Source organism: Macrotis lagotis, chromosome 5, assembly GCF_037893015.1.
Source record: "Macrotis lagotis isolate mMagLag1 chromosome 5, bilby.v1.9.chrom.fasta, whole genome shotgun sequence".
NCBI lineage: Eukaryota > Metazoa > Chordata > Mammalia > Peramelemorphia > Peramelidae > Macrotis > Macrotis lagotis.
Window position 1 is genome coordinate 254,324,558 of NC_133662.1, and position 21,127 is coordinate 254,345,684.

The 21,127-nt window shown below is 47.5% G+C and overlaps 1 protein-coding gene across 2 annotated transcripts in view; it reads right to left on the bottom strand.

Moving 5' to 3' along the window:
- Positions 1 to 21,127, bottom strand: part of HIP1 (huntingtin interacting protein 1) — a 123,376-nt gene that overhangs the window by 36,957 nt on the left and 65,292 nt on the right. For both annotated transcript variants that reach the window (XM_074189444.1, XM_074189445.1), the window contains exons 2-7: positions 14,439 to 14,502; positions 10,097 to 10,239; positions 9,774 to 9,830; positions 7,435 to 7,515; positions 5,808 to 5,884; positions 5,310 to 5,371 (exon numbers count right to left, since the gene is read on the bottom strand). In XM_074189444.1, the coding sequence (XP_074045545.1) occupies positions 5,310 to 5,371; positions 5,808 to 5,884; positions 7,435 to 7,515; positions 9,774 to 9,830; positions 10,097 to 10,239; positions 14,439 to 14,502 (484 nt within the window). The remainder of the gene's footprint in view (positions 1 to 5,309; positions 5,372 to 5,807; positions 5,885 to 7,434; positions 7,516 to 9,773; positions 9,831 to 10,096; positions 10,240 to 14,438; positions 14,503 to 21,127) is intronic.

Consider the following 21,127-nt stretch of genomic DNA (forward strand, 5'->3'; position numbering starts at 1 on the left):
GGGCGGCTAGGTGGTGTAGTGGATAAAGCACTGGCCTTGGAGTCAGGAGGACCTGGGTTCAAATTTGCTCTCAGACACTTAATAATTACCTAGCTGTGTGGCCTTGGGCAAGCCACTTAACCCCATTTGCCTTGCAAAAACCTAAAAAAAACAAAACAAAAAAACCCAAAACAAATCTATTCTGATGGGGAGTCTCTGCTCCTGTGTGTCCCCAATGATCACTGTGGGTAGATATATAAGGAGAGAAGAGAGAGATGTGGCCCTTCCTCTTACTGAGGGGGAGATTGGGAGAGTGATGTCTCATCTGCTCTCAGAGACATCCCCATACGATGGGAAGACACAGCAACTGAGCAGACCCATGTGTGAGTCCCCTGACTTTTTCAGATTCTAACACCATGGTCTGGAGCCAGAAGCTATTCATTCTCCCTGGCCCAGTGCTCCATACTATTAGTCAATCAGTTAGCATACATTTTTTAAGTGCCTACAGTGTACCAGACATAGGTGTTCACTGCCCTCCAGAAACTTACATTTTCTAATGCAAAATTCTGCAATGCAATTATAACCAGCAAGTGTTAAAAATATCCCCAAAGAGGGGTGGCTAGGTACTACAGTGGATAGAGCACTGGCCCTGGAGTCAGGAGTACCTGAGTTCAAATCTGGCCTCAGACACTTAATAATTAAATAGCTGTGTGGTCTTGGGCAAGTCACTTAACCCCATTGCCTTGCAAAAACTAAAAACAAAAAAAAAATCCCCAAAGAGGGTCAGGATCTGTCCCATTATAATTCCCAGCTCCCATTTTCGATCTTTTTTCTTTCCAGGACCCTCCAAATTTTGGAGTAGTTTTCAGGTCTTAAGTTTTGTTTCTTTTTTTTCCTTTGACTTTCTTAGCCATGTGTCCCTTCATTTTTACTCCTTGTCATAACTTTCTACTTGGAAAAGACATTCATTTTTTGCTAACTAAGTTGGTTTCTGGGCTCTTTTGGATTTCTCATTTGGACTTTTCCCTTCCAAGGTTAAATTACCTGAAGAAAGAGTTGAATTCTGTGTCAATGTCTACTCTTTTATCTTTTTCCTACTGGGGGCATGACTAGCTTATTGAATGAAGCAGGCTGGGGTTCTTTTAACTGCATGCTGTATTATTTCATTTTTATTTTTACCTTTACTTGTTGTTAGCAAAGATTTGCCAAAGAGTTAATCAGGTACAATATCAAAAAATTTATTTTTTGTGAGTCCTAGACTCCTTTGGCAACCAAATCCTTTGATTACCTCTATGAACCTCTTCTAAGTATCATGTTTCTTTTTTTAATTCATAATTGAATAATGGATACATTTCAGTAAGAAAATAAAGATATATTTTTTGGATATCCAAGTTCACAAACCTTTTGATATCTTATACACAGATCCTTGGGAGTTGGTCTGTGAAACCCAGGTTAAGACCCCCTATTGTAGAAAAGAAGGCTTTTGGGCAGAAGATTTATGGGAGGATGGGGGAAAACATCTCATGAGACCAAAAGGCATGGATGTTGCAATTCATACTATTGCAAGGAATATCCATATTAATTAGACAACAGAGAGGAAACCACCACTGGCTCCAGGAGACTATGGCAGAGGGTCTAGCACAGTCTCAGAGAAGCCTAGGCCACTGCCCTGCCATGATGAGACATCATATTGGTTTTTTCTGTGTTTATTTCTCAAGTCTTTAAACAGGCTGTAAGTTCTTTTGAGAGAAAAGACTGTGGCCTTCAGTACCATCTGCCCCTGACCATTGTGGTGCCACCGGGAGCCTCCAATGAGCACTTGCTGATGGCTTCAAAGCTGCTCAATAGAAATATGGATAGACAATGCACTTTAGAGAATAGCCTTGTTGAGGCCCAGCACTTAGGCTGGCCAGGGTGGAAAGGACTACAGCCTTGCTTCCCTGGGAGATGAAGATTTAAGCAGGATTAGGTGGCAGCTGGTAGACATTTTCAAGAACCTTTTGGCTTGGTTATGAACCTACTATTCCAAAATCAGCCATGTAGGCTCTTAAACCTCAAAAACCAGGTGGAGATGTTTTAATCTAAAATGCTAGAAGGGAGGCCTTTAGGGTCCATGGCATGGCAGAAGTGTTTATGAGATGGGGGGCTCTTTTGTCTGCCAATCAGTGATATCACAGGAAAGGTGTAGCTGGACTTTGGCTGGTGACTCCCCCCATGTTCTGGGAGACCAGCAGGAGCTAGAAGGGGAGGCCTCAACTGATGTACTCAGAGTGTGTAAGACAAAAAGACAGGGTGTGTTGACAAAGATGGTGGGTCTGCTTGGTTCAGCATGTGCAGAGGAGGCCCCTTTATCTCCTAGCTGGCTCCAGATTCCTGGACTGGCTTTACATCCTATTTGGCATTTGGCTGTCCATCCAGGCCATCTCACCCTCTGCCCATCCTCTCTGACCTGTTCCTTCCACCTGAATTGTCACCCTCTACACTAGACCTGAGACCTAGACTCCATCCTTGGTACAGTCAGATCTAGGCCCTCAGCCCCAGCACAGGGAAGTGCATCCACATATCTTTAGCCCTCCAGATGCAAACTTTCCTGCCCTAGAGGACATTGCTTCAACCCACCCTGGCCATCTTAACCTTTCTTGTACACCCTCTGTATGTGTTGTTTTTTTCCTATTAGAATGGAAACTCCTTGAAGGCAGGAATAATATCTTTTTTAAAAAGTATATTCCCAGAGCTTAGCAGTGACTAGCAGACAGAGTCCTTAATAAATGCACCCTCAGGGGTGGCTAGGTGGCGCAGTGGATAGAGCACCAACCCTGGAGTCAGGGGACCTGAGTTCAAATCCAACCTCAGACACTTAATTACCTAGCTGTGTGACCTTGGGCAAATCATTTAACCCCTTAGCCTGGCAAAAACTAAAATGAATGAATGAATGAATGAATAAAGGCACCCTCACTCTCCTTTGGCAGAAGGCATCTAGTAAATCTTCAAATTTGTTATTTGGTCAGAAGTCAATTTCTAGAACATCAAACACACTCACATGCAATGTAAGTACCAAAATACACTCCAAAGTAAAATGTAAATGAATTTTGAATTGTAAATATGAATGTGAGTGACTGTGGAGTGATCCAGTAGTCTAGCTGGCTGAGAAACAACTGCATGGAGTGCCAGGGTTTGTAGATTCCCAGATTCCTTTCTTGAGGGCTGCCATGTTTTTTCATGTGTGGGCTCTCGGCTTTATTACTTGGGGAGCCCCAGGCTTTGACCCAGATCTGAAAGAGATCCAGAAGGGCTGGAAATAGTACTTCCATTTCGAATGAACTTCTCCGACATTTTCACAGGATCCTGCTCTAAATAAAGTTAAGCTGACTGAGTTCCTTTTTCATTCATCCTCCAGGCATCTGTTGCCTAGTGTTTTCCTCTCACATCCTGCACTGGAGTTAGAGGCCAAGGTTTGAGGAAGATGTTGCCCCCTTCTAGGTCAGAGGGAGGTGCAAGGTCAGGGTGGGCTACTGGACTTGTAGCTCCATGCTGGCAATGTTCTCCCTCCCTCCCCCTGCCTAGGAGAAGCTCCCAATTCCTTCAAAGCTCAACTCAAGTATCATCTTTTTTTCTGGAGCCTCTCTTGATCCTACCAGCTGCTTGGGGTCTCCAGATAATCTTGTCCTTTTTTTTCTTTTTCTTTTTTTTTAAATTTTTTTTCTTTTTTACAAGACAATGGGGTGAAGTGGCTTGCCCAAGGCCACACAGCTAAGTAATTCTTAAGTGTTTGAGGCTGGATTTGAACCCAGGTCCTCCTGACTCCAGGGCCGGTGCTTTATCCACTGCACCACCGAGCCGCCCCTTGTCATTATTTTTCTATCCATACATATGCACATACTGTGCTTCCTCTCCCCACCTCCCACTGTGAGGTCCTTGAGGCTAGGAGCCTCTTTTCCTCTTTGGATCTCCAGGGCTGGCACAATGCCTGTTTAATAGATGCTTGTTGAATAACCTAGCAGATTACAAGGGATCTGAGAGGTCATTTAATCTCTCATCCAATGCAAAAATGAATCCCTCCTGTAGATCTCCTGGAAGGTGATCATCCTGCCTCTACTCAAGGGCCTTCAGGGCCAGGGATCTCTATACTTCATTCAGAATAGTGGCTCATGCCATTGTGAAAGATGTCTGGTTATTAGAAAGTCCTTCCGGATTTTGTTACTCCTCCTTGAGGGAAGGGAAGGGAAGGAAATGTTGAAGAAGCTGCTGCTTCCTTCCTACAGGAAGATGGGGAAGTGCTGAGAGGCCAGAGGATGTCCTGATCCACATGCAATGTAAGTACAAAAACTGAAATGCAGCCTCGGGATCCAACAGGAGGAAGAGACTCATTGAATCTGGCATCAAAGGAGCAACAGGGTTGTGTTCCTACCCTTTCTCCAATGACTGGAAACCCTGTGAGGACAGGGACTGTTTTATTTGCCTTTGTAGCCCCTGCACAGTCCCTGACTCTTAATAAATATTAGCTGATTGGATCTCCATTCATTTTTTTGTATGTACCCATTTGTGGACATGTTGTCTCCTGTGTCAGTTTATAAGCTTCCTGAGGTCAGGCCCTCTCCTTTTGCTTCGGTGTTCAGGCCACCCACCCATGGAAAATGATTAACATATGCTTGTTGTCTGACCTGTGATCTGTGACCTGAATGCCAACTTGCTAGATCGAACATTTATTTATTTAAGACTGTGCCAGTCATTGGACTGGGCACCAGGGATTTAAATACAACCATATAAGACAGTCCCTGTCCTCGAGGAGCTCATATTCCAATGGAGGAGATAGAAAGGAGGGGATACAAGGTATGCCTCGGGGACCATGGCCATATCAGACTCAATGGTTTTTTTTTTTTTATTTTAGATTTTGCAAGGCAAATGGGATTAAGTGGCTTGTCCAAGGCCACACAGCTAGGTAATTATTAAGTGTCTGAGACCAGATTTGAACCCAGGTACTCCTGACTCCAAGGCTGGTGCTCTATCCACTGCACCACCTAGCTGCCCCAAGACCCAATGTTTTAAGAATGGAAGGAGACCCTGGGAAGGTGGGGCAGCTACTTTCTGGAGAGAAAGGGGGTGAGCTTTGTCTTCCTGCTCCGGTGTCCTAACCATCAGGGCATGCTAGTACCAAGTCATCATGTCCTGGGCTTGAGGACCAGCTAAGTGTGGCATCGATTTTTGCTCCAGGGATCCAGAAGATGGGTCCCTTCCTCTGGCTCCTCCCTGGATAGTGTGAAGGTGTGGGCCTGGCATCTCGAGTCCCCCCTGTGCCCTGTGATTTGTAGAGAATGGAAGTGAAGACTCACCGGTCTGGAAGAGGTTCAGCTCACACTCCAAGTAGTCAAACATCTCTACTGTCAGCTGGAAACTGGGCCAGAGAGAAAAGAGGGGACTGGCTATAGCCCTGGACATGGCCCCAAGGAGCAGTCTTCTCATGCCTTCCCTACTCCCATCCCCAGTGTCTGCCGGTCCCCTTTACAACAGAGGCGGTTGCCCTCTTACACCTTGCAGTGAGATCTGAACAGAAAGGGGTAAAGACCAGGCCGAGGGGGAGAGACAAGGTTTGAGCAGGGAAGGCAGTGTGGCAGAGGAGGATGGCAGGTGGTGATTCCACCTGTGTGACCAGGCAGCTCAGCCAGGCCAGCACCCACTCATCTGTAAAGGTCAGTCCTGAAGCCATATCCTTGCTGCCCCCTCTGTCTCTCTCCCCATCAGGATCCTGGGCAGAGAGAACACTCCCAAGCACATGGCCAGCCTGTATCAGGAGGAGACAGGAACTCAGTGAGGGAGGCAGAGCCACTTACAAGTTGTTGACATCGCTTTCTCCGGCCTCATCCAGCTGCCGGTCACTCATCTGGAGGTTGCCTGGGAATCGGGGGTTCTGGAAGGGAGGAAATGGGAGCAGAGGATCAGCATCCTTTCCTGAGTGGGAGCTCAGCTAGGTCAACACGGGGCTGGGCAGGACAGTGGTTAAGCCTGTTGGACCTGTCCCTCCTTGTCAGGGTCTGTGTTGCTCTGTGAGTGCCCACCTATGGAGACCCTTTCTTTGGATACATTCGTCAAGGAGAATACCCAATTTCTATTAGTAGAGGTAAATTCTCTTCTCCATTGTCCAGGCCCACAAGAAAGCTGCTCCCCGGTTCATTCGACTCTTCCAAATACCATAAAACCACATGAGGAAGGGAAGTCATGAGATAAAGTTGTGAATGAGTTCAACTGCCTGTCTGTACTGATGGAGGAGAGCCGAGGATGGTGGGTACCCATGGTAACTGTTTACAGCAGCTTGGTGGAAGGAAGACCTGAATATGAATCCTGCCTCAGACTCCCTGGATAACCCAGGGCATGTCACTTCACTCCCCCTGCCTCAATTTCTTCATCTGCAAAATGGGAAGAGTTGCCATATATCTCTCCCACGATTCTTATGAGGATCCAATGATTTAATAATGGTAAATGTCAGCCATTATCAGGGATATTGTGGGTCTTGGATTGGTATTCCTCATCCCCTTCCTGATTGTGGGAGCTGGATTTTGGTAATGGAAAGCTCATTTTCATGTTAATCCACCAAAATTTAATTAGGAAAGCCAGTGTGCTGTGGGAAGAATCACATGTTGTACTTCCTAACCCTAAAGAAACAAATTTTGGATGATTCCTTGTCTAGCGTTCACTGCAGTGGGTTCTCTTTCGTGAATGTGGCTTGGTGATTTTGGAGGGGAGAGAGGCAGTGGGAGCCAATGGATAGGATGGCCTATGAAGACCTAGACATCCAACCCCAGGCTGAAGGCCCAGCCAACTGGAAGCCTGTCCCTTGTCCGCAGTTGCTGATCTAGCTTGGCAGAGGCAGCTGCCCCCAAGGGAATCTCTATGTTGGTGGGATCACATTCCTCCCCAAAGATTGGAGGGAGGAGGGATTCTGGGTAAAAAAACTTTTTTTTTTTTAGGATTTTTTTTTTTTTGCAAGGCAAATGGGGTTAAGTGGCTTGCCCAAGCCCACACAGCTAGGTAATTATTAAGTGTCTGAGGTTGGATTTGAACTCAGGTACTCCTGACTCCAGGGCCGGTGCTTTATCCACTGCGCCACCTAGCTGCCCCTAAAATAACTTTCAAAATGATTTTGATAACCCCAAGGAAAACGAAAAGGAAAAGCTTCCTGTTCCTTAATAGCTATGTCCTCAAAACCACCTTTGATAAGTACTTGAACAAACCAGAAACACCTTGGTGCCTTGGTTTCTTGTTCACTTTTGTTCTCTTTGGACTGTGCCCGCAGAATTGGAGGGGCTGCTGTACCCCTACTTAGCCCCTTCTATCTGCCACCCAGTATGTTCTAAAAGGTGGTTTCTACTTTCTGAATTACAAAGTAAAGCAGAGATTCCCCCTGGGAGGGAAGCCTAGAGAGCCCCTGTGCCACCCAGCCCTTTGCCACGATTCAGATACCTTGACGTGGTACTCCATCTTAGTTCTCAGCAGGCGGAGGTAGATGCTGCAAAGTTGGCCATAGCCCTCACTCAGGTGGCCCTGCCAGAGAAAGGAGAGGAAGAAGGTTTGGGCCAGAAGGAAAGGACCGAGGGACCCTCATGAGGAGGACCTCAGATGCCATCAGGTCCAACCCCTTCATTTACAGATGAGGAGGTTGAGGCCCAGGGAGTAGAAGGGGCCTGCTCAGAGTCACAAAGTTAGGAAGTATCAGAGGTAAGATCTGAACTCAGCTCCAATCAGTTTTTTCTTTTGTAGAGAGATGCCTATATCACCCAGGGGAACCATAACCTGGAAGTGGGTGCTCTCCTCATCTGTACCTTGGAAAGAAAAAAGTGACCCTGGCTTTTGAGGGGTTGCTCTCTGGAGACAGGAGGGCATTTTGGAATGGGCATCCGGAGAATGTGACTTCTTTTAAGTCTTAAGAGAGTCTTGGTTCTATGCTGTGAAGGTCAAAGTTTGACCCAGCACAGCCCAGAGGAGGCACCTGATGGAGTCATCTGGTGAGCTGCAGTGACTCCCCTTCTGGAAAAGCCAGGCTCCATCTTCTTGGGGACTTGCCTGGTCAACCCCTGCAGTCCTGAGCACCCAAAATTCTCTTGGGAGAGAGTCTGGGGAAGTGAGAGGGAAGAAGGGAGGGAAAAGGTGACCCATGCTGCCTGCCAAAGCATGATCTCAGATCCTGAGAGATGTGGGGGTGAATAAGGGAAGAGGGGCCTCGGTCACTCACTCAACCAACACACATTCAAGGCTTTCTCTGTGCCTGGAGCTGCGGGCACAAGGGGACAATGACCCAATGAAGTTGGCCCTGCCCTTGGGGGGGGGCTTACAGTCTTCCAGGGAAGACCATGTAAGCACATAAGTGTATACCAAATAAACACAAGGCAAATGTGTCAGTCAGAGGGCTAGGGGCCAAGCCTCTTGGGTAGGGAGTCCTAGGTACCTCCATATTCTTGGGGAAATAGTCTCCTGACAACTATTAGGAGTGAAAATGAGCATGTTTTCATCTACCTGTGGCTACTGGGAAAGGACAGGGGGTGACAAGAGTCATGGGATTCAGAGCTAGAAGAGACATAGGAAATTCATATGCCTCATTTTACAGATGAAAAGATGTGACCAATGGGTGGATATGTTTTCCTGAACTTAGCATATTTATTTATTTATTTTAAAATTTATTTTATTTTACTTTATTTTTTAAGTTGTTTTTTTTTTTTTTGCAAGGCAATGGGGTTAAGTGGCTTGCCCAAGGCCACATGCTAGGTCATTATTAAGTGTCCGAGACTGGATTTGAACCCAGGTACTCCTGACTCCAAGGTCGGTCCCTCTTAGCATATTTATTATAAGATTCTTTTTTAGGTTTTTGCAAGGCAAATGGGGTTAAGTAGCTTGCCCAACACCACACAGCTAGGTAATTATTAAGTGTCTGAGACTGGATTTGAACCCAGGTATTCCTGACTCCAAGGCTGGTGCTTTTTGGTTTATTTTTTAACTGAGAGGGGAGGAAGGAGAGAAAATGAATGCTTATTAATTGAAAAAAGTTATATAAACTCTCCAAATGTTCTCTGTCTCTATTCCTCTACCTCTTTCTTTCCACACACGCGCGCGCACACACACACACACACACACACACACACACACACACAGACATAAACATGCATATGCACGTGCACACATTGAGACTGAGAGTAGGGAAATGACAAACTTCAGACCAGGCCAGTATCCCAGATGCTCAATTATAAAGTCTCCCAGGTTATCAAGCCTGAGTGTTCATCTGGTCTTTGCTTGGGGGACCTCTAGGGCTGGCCCTTCCAGTTTGAGGGTCCTCCCATGCCTCTTGGCATATTCTCAGCCCTGTGGCCAGGTCTGTCCCAAAGGACATGACTCCATCCCTTCCATGGGAAGCACTTCTGGTTGGAAGGTTGCCATCATGTCCTTACCAGGCTGAAGGCACCCAATTGTTTCCCTGATACTCATATAGCATGGTCTTGGAGCCTGACCACCCTCCTAAGTAGCAGGGCTAGGATTCAAACCCAAGAATCCCTAATCCCAATCCAAAAGAAGACCTGTCCCCAGGATGCAGAAGAAGACAAGTTTTTGTATAAGGCCAAGATGGGAATTTGTCTTACAAAGACTTTGTCCTGCCCTTCTTCCCTTTTGGGAAGAAGAGAAAATAAATAGTTTCTAACTAATAAAATCTACACATATTACAAAAATATATGTGTATGTTTACATGCATGTATATAGTTTTTCTATACATTTTTTCTAAAGGCACCAGTCCCAAAGGTCATCTCCAAACTCACCCACATCCTGCTCATATCACTTAATTCATTCTTGTATCTCAAGGAATCTTTCAGGACCTGGAGAGAAGAAGAGAAATCACTTGGTACAAGAGGACAGATGATGTTTTGGAAGGGAGAGAAGGGAATGTGGATGTACAGAACTGGCCCAAGGCCAAAGGGGAGAGGACCTCCAGTACCCCTCAATGGGACAAGAAAGAAAAGTCCACAGTCAAGCTAGTAGAGGCACTAGGGATGGGGGAAGTCTGACAGGCAGGGGAGCTACCACCCCCTCCTTCCCACAGTCTCCAACCTCTTGTCCCTGGCCCTAGACCCTGGTGACTTACATTGGGGTGCCCATCCCGGAGAAGTTTGTGGAACACATGGCAAAACTTCCAGCAGAGCACAGCATTACTGGAGAGGGGCAGACGGTTCACGACAGACCAGAAGGTCTGCGCTCCTTTCTCGTGGTGGGTTCCCAGGATGCAGGGTGAGGGGGGGATGTTAAGGAAAATATGAGCATGTGTCCCTTGGCAGAGGCAGGGAGGGTCTAGGGGCCCAGAGTCTTCAATGGGAAGGGTACAACCCCAGCCCCACTGAGAGCACTTTTTAAACTCTATAATGCTTCCTTCTGTCAGTCCCATTCACAGGAGACCAGAGCAGCCACAGGTAACTAGAAAGTCCTGCCTTCCTATCCATCCAATAGCATCATGATGTCTCAGTCCTTCCATAGAACCTTCCCAAATTGATGTAAACAGAGTTTAAAATGTCACCTGTCTTGCCCATGGGGCACCTGTGGTTCTTCCCTCCATTTCTTTTCCACAAGAATCTATAGGCTCAGCCCTGACCCCTGAAAACACACAAAGACAAATGACCTAAACATTGCCCTCCATACTTAGCTCATACCCATTCAGGGTATCTACTCTAGGCCATAACCTCTTAGAAAGTGAGGACTTGGATAGCGCACCAGCCCTGGAGTCAGGAGGACCTGAGTTCAAATCTGGCCTCAGACACTTAATAAATACCTAGCTGGGTGGCCTTGGGCAAGTCACTTAACCCCATTGCCTTGCAAAAAAGAAAAAAAAAACCTAAAAAAAATCAAAGAAAAAAGTGAGGACTGTGTCTAGGCAATATTCTTTGAATCACAGAATTAGGAGATTGATAAAGGCCTGTTGGTGATGTGGCTGCTGCTGATCTCAGTTAACAGTATTCAAATCTCTGGATGAGGAGAGATTCCAGAATCACTAACTTAGAAATAATAAAATCCAGGCCTTTCATCTTAGAGATGAGGAAGCGAAGACCCAGAGAAACTAGCATAAGCCTCTTGTTCAAGGTTATTTAGGGAGAAATGAGAACAGCTGGTATTCAGAATCACGCCTTCCAAGTCAAAAACCCAATGCCCTTGCCACTCCATGGTCCAGGAGGGACCACTCAAGCATGTGGACTTCGAGTTTGTTGGACTGGTCCTGTGCTCCTGTCCCAGCGGGGCTCTCCCTGACTCAGACCATGTCCCACGGACCCCCATTCCTAGCTGCCTGGGCATTCCAGAGAAAGCAGGCCCTAAAGGGGAAAGGTTGCTTTTGAGGAGACAGGGGCAAGATCTGGCTGGGTTGCTCTCTTCAATCACGGAGCAGTTATCCAAGTCCCTGATGTGATTTTATGATCATCTGATTCTTCAAAAAGCAGAAAAAACTGAGGTCTAACTTCTGACCAACAAGGAGGAAAGGGATCACCTCTTTCCATGAGTACTTCCCCATGGCATGGAAGACTCCAGCATAGTGCCAAGGGGAAGGAGAATTCCTATTGTCTGCTGCCAACCTCAGCTTCCCCAGGGACAGGGATTCCAGACGAGCACCATGATGAGCAGCTTGGGAATTTGTTTTTTTTTAAAGTATTTCAATAATGTTCAGTACAAGTGATTTTCTTTGCAATCCCATGTATTTTATTTTATGTATTTAAAAACATTATTCTGATAAGGGTTCATAGACTTCAAGACTGCCAAAGGCATCTACAACACCAAAAAAGAGGTTAAGAGCCCTGGTTACAGAACTTCTTTATCAGAATTATCTATCTATCCATTATCTATCACCATCATCTTTTTATTGAGATTTATTTATTTTAATTTTACAATTATTCCCCTAATCTTGCTTCCTTCCCCCCCACTCCCCACAAGTCAGTCTGTTAGTTTTTACATTGTTTCCATGGTATACATTGATCTAAGTTGAATGTGACCATCATCTCTTTAACTATCTACCTCATCTATTCATCCATCCATCCAGTCATCCATCCATCCATCCATCCATCCATCCAGTCATCCATTCATCTATTAATCTTTGTCTGTCTATTATCTGTCTCTCTTATCTCTCCATCTACCTTATCTATCTATATCTCATTTATCTCTATATCTCCATTTGTCCATCTGTCCATAAGTCTATGTCTGTCCATCCATCTGTCTATCATCTATCTATCCATCATCTATCTATCTATCTATCCATCCATCCATCTGACAGACTCTATAAAGGTCACTTACTGAGGCCCAGAATTCAGAAGACAGTGAACTAGACTATCTTTGGGTAACTTCAAAAGATTTTGGCTAACTTTTAAAAGTTTTAAAAGCCCAGGATCTCTTAGGGACCCTGGGTTTTTTCTGAAACAAAGGTCCATCCTTTCATTAACATTTCATTTCCCTTTTGGACTAAATCATAGGACACTAGTGAGGCTGAAGAGGGGGGTGAGTGGGAGGGAGTGCATCACCTATCTCCTACCTGCCAACATTGTTGTGAAGATCAACAAATAAAAGCACCATAATGCTAGTTCTTAAGTGGTGTCTAAGATGTCATCAAAGAAGTGTCAGAGTGAAGCAGAGGATGGGTTCTTTCCAGGACCCTGGGAACAAGGATCTTCATGGCATGGCCAGGTGAGGAAGGGCCTCTCTGTGGCAGGAAACCACAAGGAAAGAGATAGACGGAAAAGCAGAGTCTGTCCTGGCCCGTGAGCGTGAAGGGCTTGCTCATGGTGCATAAATAAGGAAGTTAGCAGCCCATAGGATAGCCCATGGAATGAGAGGAAGGCCTCCACTCTGCTGGGTGGACCTCCCACTGCCGTGATGAAATAATGGGAAGACATGGTCAAGTTGCGTGAGATGGATGGGCATGGATGGGTTGAGATTTATATCTTGGAGAGAATGCCTACATTAGTGAGATCCCAGGTCATTTGAATATCTGAAAGTCATGAGGATGATGACTTGACCTGAGAGGACAGAAGCGCTACCAATGGGTTACAGAGAGACAGTGTTGCACTCGTCGTAAGGAAAGCATTTTCAACCATCACAGTTGTTCCAGAGAGGAATGGGTCATCGTGGGTGGTTGAAGGTCTCTAATGGAAGCTAGAAAGCACTTAGTTGGGGAGGTTCTGGTGGGGGGGTGTCCTATTTTGGTATAGGGTGCACTATAAAGTTTTGACTGTTTCTCCCACCACAGAGACGCTGTGATTTTCTTTTTCCTGGCTAGGTCAGGAACTTTTTTCTCATTTATCAAAATTCAGGAAGGTCTGATGCAGGGACTAGGGCTTATTGGACATATTCCCTCTTTGTGAGTCCTGGGTGTCCTCAGAGCAATAACAGTGACATCATCAACTGCTGAGAATTGTCTCAGTCCCAGTCTTATTCTTCCCTGTCCCCTCCCCCTTCTAGACTCTTCTCTGTATTGAATTGGCTCCAACGAAGCTCAGCCTCTACTGGTGTCAACTTCTCTTCAGAGTTCCACCTTGTGCACATACACTCAAGGCTTCTGTTTGCCAGGGATGCTGTCTACATCGCCACACGGATGCTTGTGGGCACACCCTGGACTCTGCCAACGTGATGGAAGCCTCTACATGCCCCTACTCAAGTGGGACTCGCTGGCTCCTTTTGGGGGTCTTTCCATCCCCCTTTCTGTGGTTGCTGGAATTCCTAAGGTCCCCTTAAGTGGACCTGGATCCCCAAAGAAGCCTTGACTAGCACCCACTGAGCTTTTTACCTGCTAGTCCTACTCTAGAGACTTTCAAGGGAGCCACAAGCTATTGGCTGTGCCAAGTGTGTGGCCAGTATGGTCAAACTGAAGGACAAAAACAGGGTGGTAGAGCCCACTCTAAGGCCCAGGGCCGTGCAAATGTGGCCTTAATTAACTCAATGGAAATATCTTTCTAGAATCAGGGACAGGGTGCAAAGGGAAATGCTAGGAGGACCCCCAGGATAAATCTGGAAATTGGAGCCGGCGAATCAGACTAAAGCCTCTAGGATTCTTTTCTAGACTTAGCCTTCTCTCCACCATGAACCAAAAATCTACTCATGCTCCAAACATTGAAGTACTTTCAGTTTTGTGGGGACTAGACCTAATCACAGTCCCCCCAAATCAGGTAGGGGATCTCTGGACAGAAGACCTCTACCCATCTCCCAGCTCCTCCAAACCCAGCAGAAGGCCTCTTTTCTCCACTTCCCAACCCCCTAAACAGGGCAGAAGGCCTCTTCCCCATCTCTAGTTCCCCAGACTGGGCAAAAGCCCTCTCCCCCAACTCCCAGCCCCCTGAGCTGGGCAGAAGATCTCTCCTCCACCTCCCAGGCCCAAACCAGGCAGAAGGCCTCCCCCCCTCCACTTCCCACAAGCAGACCCCTGCAGGGCCCATCTCTCTGGGCACCATCCAAAAGGATATTCCTGGCATGTTTTTCCTTCACGGCCACTTCCTGGGTATTAATAGCTTTATTGATGCTGACCGTCTGAAAAACAAACAGTAGAGAAGGGGGTGAGATGAATAAGCAGAGTGGCCTCGGAGGTGGCCCGTCCTCTGCTCCCTGAGTCAGCCCTCCCCTGCCCCCTGGCCCCTTCCCAGGGCCCCCCTTGGGCTGTGGAGGCCCGGGGGCCTCGGGGGCTGTGGGGGGGTGGGGGCCCCAGGGGCTGGGCTCCCAGGCCAGCTGGCTTTGGTGCCCGCCTGCCCAGCAGGATTTACTGCCGGCCTCTTGTTAGCCTCAGCTGCCGCCCCTGGGCTGCCACTCATTCGCTCAACAACACAACACAGCAATTAAAGGAAGGCCACAAAGAGAAGCTTTTCATTCACCAAGGAAACATTATTTCTCTGGGGGCAGAAGGAAGGGGCAGGAAGGGTGGGAGGCAGAGCGGTTCCCCCACCAGGCTCCCTATGCAGTCTGGGAGCTGATCATTTAGGACAAACAGGGGCCCCAACCATCCCAGCGGCCCAAGCTGCCACTTCGGAAGCCTTCCCTGACCATCCTGGTTCGGCCCCCTCAGCCGGCTGCCAGGGTCCATAGCTTGGTTCAGTCTGCCCATCGGCTTGGTAAAAGAGAGTCCACCACATCAGAACTACTGACAAGAGAAACACACTTCCTTCCCTTCTTTTCTGACCTTCTGACATATCTGCCATATCATGTGGCATCAGGGGTCCAGCAGGAAGGACCCTGCACATGGGGAAACTGAGGCCCAGAGTGGCTGGGCTGAGACGGAGCAGAGCTGTTGGTGGAGATGGGCTGATTTGGTCATACCATTCCACTCCACCAATGAGCCCCAACTCCTCACCAACCCCATTCAGCAGCCAGGACTTTGTAGTAATGTTTAGTTTGGGACCCCAGGGATGGGGGTTTCATTTCCTTTTCAGGGCAACCTTCCACAGTGAACTCCCAGAATGAAATCGCTCGGCCAATGGGTACGGTCAGAATCAGGCTTCAGAACCAGGAAGACCTGGGTTCAAATCCTCCCCTGACATATGCAGACTGTGGAACTCTGGGAAAGTCACCCTCTTGGGGTCCAAAGCTTCAGAGGAGGAAGCCACAAGGCATCAGCAGAGGGAGGGTCCTCACCCAGGAAGTTCCCTTCCTGCCTTTCTCTCCAATACTAGCTTACAGATTCACCAGCAATGTAGGTGGCACAGTGGGTAGACCTCTGGATCAGAAGGACCCGAGTTAAAATGTGACCTCAGCCACTTACTGTGTGACCCTGGGCAAGTCACTCAAGTCAACAAGGCTTTATTAAGTTCTTCCAGGGTGCCAGGGTCTTGCCCCATCCCTGGAGGAGAGTACGAGCTCAATAAAGGCTCTATGGAAGAGCTCCAGGGAGCCTAGCTCTGCCTCAGTCTCACCACTTGTAAGACGGGTGGAATAAGATCACCAACCTCATGGAGCTCAAATGAGACAATCTTGGGAAAGTGCTTTAATGAATCTCAAAAAGCCACTTAAATGTGGCCCTTTCTTGTTACTAGACAAGGATTTACTTGGCCATTCCCCAGTCACCAGACAGAATTGCTTCCCATAGTTCCCCTCTCCGCCACTAAGTCACTTTCTCACAGTTGAACCTCTCTCCCTTAAGTGATGTCCATAGGACAGGCGGAGCAAAGGATCAAAGGAGATGATCAGGTTCTATCTCTTCTTATGTCCTGGATAAACTGTTCTTGTGCCACCTGGAGCATCACTGATGGTGCCAGGGCATGGAAAGGGCCTGCTTCCCTGTAGTCCTGCCAGAATTGAATTTTATTCTTTTTAAAGTTTTTCAGAGAACAATCTGGTGATTTCCTGACTCTACTGCCCACAAAGATCCCTCCGAACTCTCAGTCCCTCCTCCCCAAAGAGCTGAATTAAGGATCACCAGGGCAGAGGGGGGTGAACCCCACATCTCTGGCTATAGTTGACTCTGCTGATTGGTTTGTCTATGAGGCACGTGCCCATCCTCCACCTTCAGACTGCTATTGCCTCCCAAACCAAGACAAATACTGAGTTCTGAGGGTGCCCTGGGCCAGCCAGTGAGAGGGATAGGTGCTCCGGGTGGTCCCGCAGCTGAGAACCTCCCCACCCCCCAGGACTTGCTGTTCCCAGGGTTTTCCTGGAGTCATGGAGGCCCTGAGACCATCCAGTGTTTCCCCTGAAAGAGCAGTATTGTGCCCGGCTTCCTGACCCAGCCCTTCTGTACCAGGCTGGTTCCGGAGGGCCAATTATCAGCAGCCACCCACAGGAAGGACGTCTTTCTCTCGGGCAGCCCTCCTACTCCCATCCTCTTCCCCCTTGAGGCTGCCTAGACAGGGCTGCAGCCAGGGGGGAAAAATCACCCCACTGTTTTCCTATGGGAAGCAGGGCATGGGCCCTGCCCACTCGGTGCCAGCTGGGCTCTACCCAGTCACGAACACAGCTCCTGGCCAGGGCCCAGCTCTAGGGCCGCCTCATTAAGACTTCAGGGCAAGGCTAAGAAGGGGGGGAACAGCCAGGAGAGAAGTTAGACCAGGGCCTGATGCGGGGGATGCTTCAGGCCTGAGGACCCACAAGTGGTTTAGAAAAGACTAGTGGCAGGTCAGAGGAGAAAGGGAAAAGATGGAGAAAAAATGAAGCAAAAAGAAACAAGGAGAGAATGAGACAGAACTAGATGGAGGGGGAGAGACAGAGGCAGAGAGAGAGAGAGACAGAGACAGAAACAGAGACAGAGAGAGAAAAGAGAGGAGAGAAATAGAGGCAGAAACAGAGAAAGGTAGGTAGAGGAGGAGGTAATGAGAAAAGCAAGCATATAGTGGAGGTTATGGAAGACCTGGGAAGAGGGGAATAGAAAAGGTCTTGAATTTGGAGTGAGAATACCCCATGGATGAACTCCCCACCATTTCCAGTCCTCAGTTTCCTTTCTGGTGAAACCAGAACATGGTTTTAGAACACCCTTGTCCAATGCTACTTCCATAAATAGTTCATAGAATCACAGAATTTGAGATCTGGGAGGGACCTAAGTCGGCATCTGGTCCAGGGAGTCTAAACCTTGTTGGGCCCCAATGTCTGCGAAGCCTCTCTTGACACCTTCTGATAATAACATTTTTAAGAGTATAAAATAAAAATAAATAGGACTTTTTACTTTGGTTGTTTTTTCTTTCCAAATCTCCTCTCTTTGGGCAACTAGGTGGTACAGTGGATAGAGCACCAGCCCTGGAGGACTTGAGTTCAAATCCAGCTTCAGATGCTTAATAATTACCTAGCTCTGTGACCTTGGGCAAGTCACTTAACCCCTTTGCCTTGCAAAAAACCCCAAATCCCCCAAACCCCCAAAATTAAAACCAAATGTCCTCCCTTCTACCATTTTAATTTTAAAATCATAGGATCATTGTTCTTGAGCTGGAAAGAATTTCAGAGGTCATTTAATCCAACTCCTAGAGTTGGGTGAACCAAAGCACAGGCAGTGAAATGACTTTCCTAAGGTTACAAAGGATGTGACAGAGGTAGCATTTGAACACAGGTCCTCTGACTTTCCACTGAACAAGGGGCCCAAATCTGCAAATGATCTCTTTTCCTTTGAGAGATCCTCAGCTACATTCATTCATTCATCCATTTCTCAATCACTTAACAAGCAATTATCAAGCCCCTACTGAATGCCAGAAACTGAGCAGACAAATACCAGGGAGGCAAATAGTGGAACAATCCTAAATGATAAGGACCCTCCATCCTTCCTGGGGGATGTCCTGACAGGTCCATCCATCCACCCCATAGTATTACTAAATGACTATCATGAACAAATGGCAGAGCTGAGTTGGCACAGTCCCTGGCCCTACAGTCCAGAAGGGTAGACCTCCCTGGGGCTGCTTCTGCACTAACAAGAGAGTCGGAAGCCTTCAGAACTTGGCGCTGAGATGCCAGATCCAGGAGGAAAGGGGGCTCTGACCCTCTCAGCCCTACCCCCATATGCAGGTGGTTGGCACTTGGGCAATTCCCAGCCCCTTCCTCAGCTTCCTCCAGAGCCAGCCTCCTTGCTCAGCCTCCTCAGAGCCACAGAGGAAACATCAGCTCCATCAGACAATCGCCCTTCCTCAGGAACTTGGCCAGGAGCCCACATGGGCTGTAATGTGGGGTGTCAGAGGTAAAAGCTTCAAGGGCCCTTGGCTGGATCTCTCTGAGGAGATGCCGTCTAGACGGTGCCCCCACCCCTCAGTCAGCCCCTAATAGGCACTTATAGACTGGGGGGAGGTGTGGCCCAGCACACCACACCATCCAAGCTGGGGAGTCAGAACATGTTGAAAGCAGGGAGATCATTTCCCTATCTAACCCATCTATCTTTCCCAACTTCCTCATGACCCAAAAAAGGCCTCCTACCCTCTTGCTTCAGCAGGTCCTCAACCACATGGCAGCCTTCCATTGTGCCCTCTGACCACTTGGCATTGGGTCATGTCTTTTCTAGGAAGACCTTGTAGTGGGATGGGGATGCTTGGTTACAGATGGGAAAGAGGGTCTGCTGCTGACCACGTGTGGCTGGTCCTCTCTAGTCCTCAGTTTCCTGATCCGTAAAATGAGACTTCTAAGGTCCCTTCTAGCTCCGTCTGTTTCTTCTCTTTTTCAGTTTTATCTGTCTCGTTTTCATTCTCTGTCTCTCTCTCTTGTCTGTCTCTGCCTCCTTTTCTGTCTCCTTTTTTACTTTCTTTCTGTGCCTCTCTTTTCTAAGCCTTTTCTATTTTACTCTGTCTCTTTTCCCTTTCTCAATTTTTTCACTGTTTCTGTATGTTTCTTTTTTCTCTTTTTCACTATTTTTTTCACTTTATGTCTCTTTATCTTTCTCTCATCCTCTTCTCTCTCTCTCTCTCTCTCTCTCTCTCTCTCTCTCTCTCTCTCTCTCTCTCTCTCTGCCTCTCTTTCTCTCTCTCATAGCCTATAACCTAGGTCTAGGGACCAGGACCATGTTCCATGCATCTCGGCAGCCCTACCCAGCAGAGCCAGCAAGGAACCCTACGCAGAGAACTGGGGGAACATCTGTGGTAACAGATAGTTTGGTGCCAACAGATGGGCTTTGCCCTGTGCTCCCCCCCTGCCACTCTTAGTCTGAGCCCTGCTCCTCTCTGACCACAGTCATTCCCAGTGTCCTTCCTGTGTCCAGGCTCTCTCCCTGGGAGACCACTCCGGTAACTGCAAACTGCCAAATGAGTCTTTTTCAAAGAGAGCTCTGAGTATCCCTGATTCGGAAATCCTCATTTCCTCTTAATTTCCTCTCATTCTGGGGTAGAGGAGCTGTGATTTTACTGCTGATGAGGACACCCTACAAGAGGCTGCAACTTCCTGCCTTGGGGTGCTGAGAGATTACATGGGCTGTCCAGGGTCACACAGTCTGGATGTGTCAGAGACAGGTCTTGGGTTCAGGTCTTCCCAAATCCACTAAGGACTTTGCCTCATCACCCACCATATGAAACCCAATTCCTGGGCACCATCCTTTCTCTCCCCGACCAGATTCAATATGACATGGGAAAAGAACCCCTGGATTTTGGGTCCTTAGTGCCAATCTTTGACTGCAATTTGTTGGCATGGTAGATGGGCTCAGGTTCCTCATCTACTAAGTCCTACCCAATGTTGCCTTGACTCAATTCTCCAGCTTCAAAAATGGTAGGGTTGGTCCAGGTGACATCTAAAGCTCTGGTCACATCGTGGCCTGTGATGCTGCTTTTGTGACCATGGGTCAGCCACTTCAGGACCTCAGTTTCCTGGTCTATAAAGAGAAGGGGCAGATTGGACAGCCCAGTCTTGCTTCACCCTTCCTGATGCTTGCTCCCTTTGGATCTCTGACCTCCCTACGTTCCCTCCCCTCTGCCGAATATGTCTCAGGGAACTTGGTCCAAACCTTGGCTTCAGTGCTTACTGCTGGTATCTCCCCAGGCCACAGTTTATTCCAATGTAAAAAGTGAGTGTTGAACTAGACTTGGAAACCTCTGATGTCCCTTTCCATTCTAAATCTAGGGCTGCTAGGTGGTACAGTAGATAGCCTGGCCTGACCCAAGTTCAAATCCTGCCTCTGACACTGTCTAGCTGTGTGACCTTGGGCAAGTCACTTAACTTTTGCTTGCCTCAGTTTCCCCATCTGTGAAAGGGGTCGAAGAAAAGATTCTCCCTCTCAGGGTTGTTGCAAGTATTACATGAGATCCTGATAGTTTTTAGCATAGTGCCTGGCTTCAGTAAAGGCTACATCAATGTTAGTGATCAGCCATTATTTTTAAATCTATGCTCCTCCTAGAATGTTTCAAGAAGCTGTAGGTCAGTCAGTAATATAGGCCAACATTCATTCATTTTGAAATGACTAATTTTAATAAACTACTACTAAGAATTATTGAGTAAAAAGGCATGGGGAACTTTGTGTGTTTGCCTGTTGTGAGGATCCATGTTCAGAAAGATGGAGATTTGAGATCCCTGCAAGACTGCCAAAGAAACACATTAACAAGTGTCTGTTTTTAATCAAGTTTAGCTGCTATAGGAAAACTTGGCTTTATAAGATAAAATGAAAAAAAATACTAAACTCACTCTCATCAAAACCCAACAAGTGTTTAGGAAGCACGCCCGAGATCCAGGCACTCCACTAAGCCCCAGGGACACAAAGAGAGCAAAAACACAGTCCTTG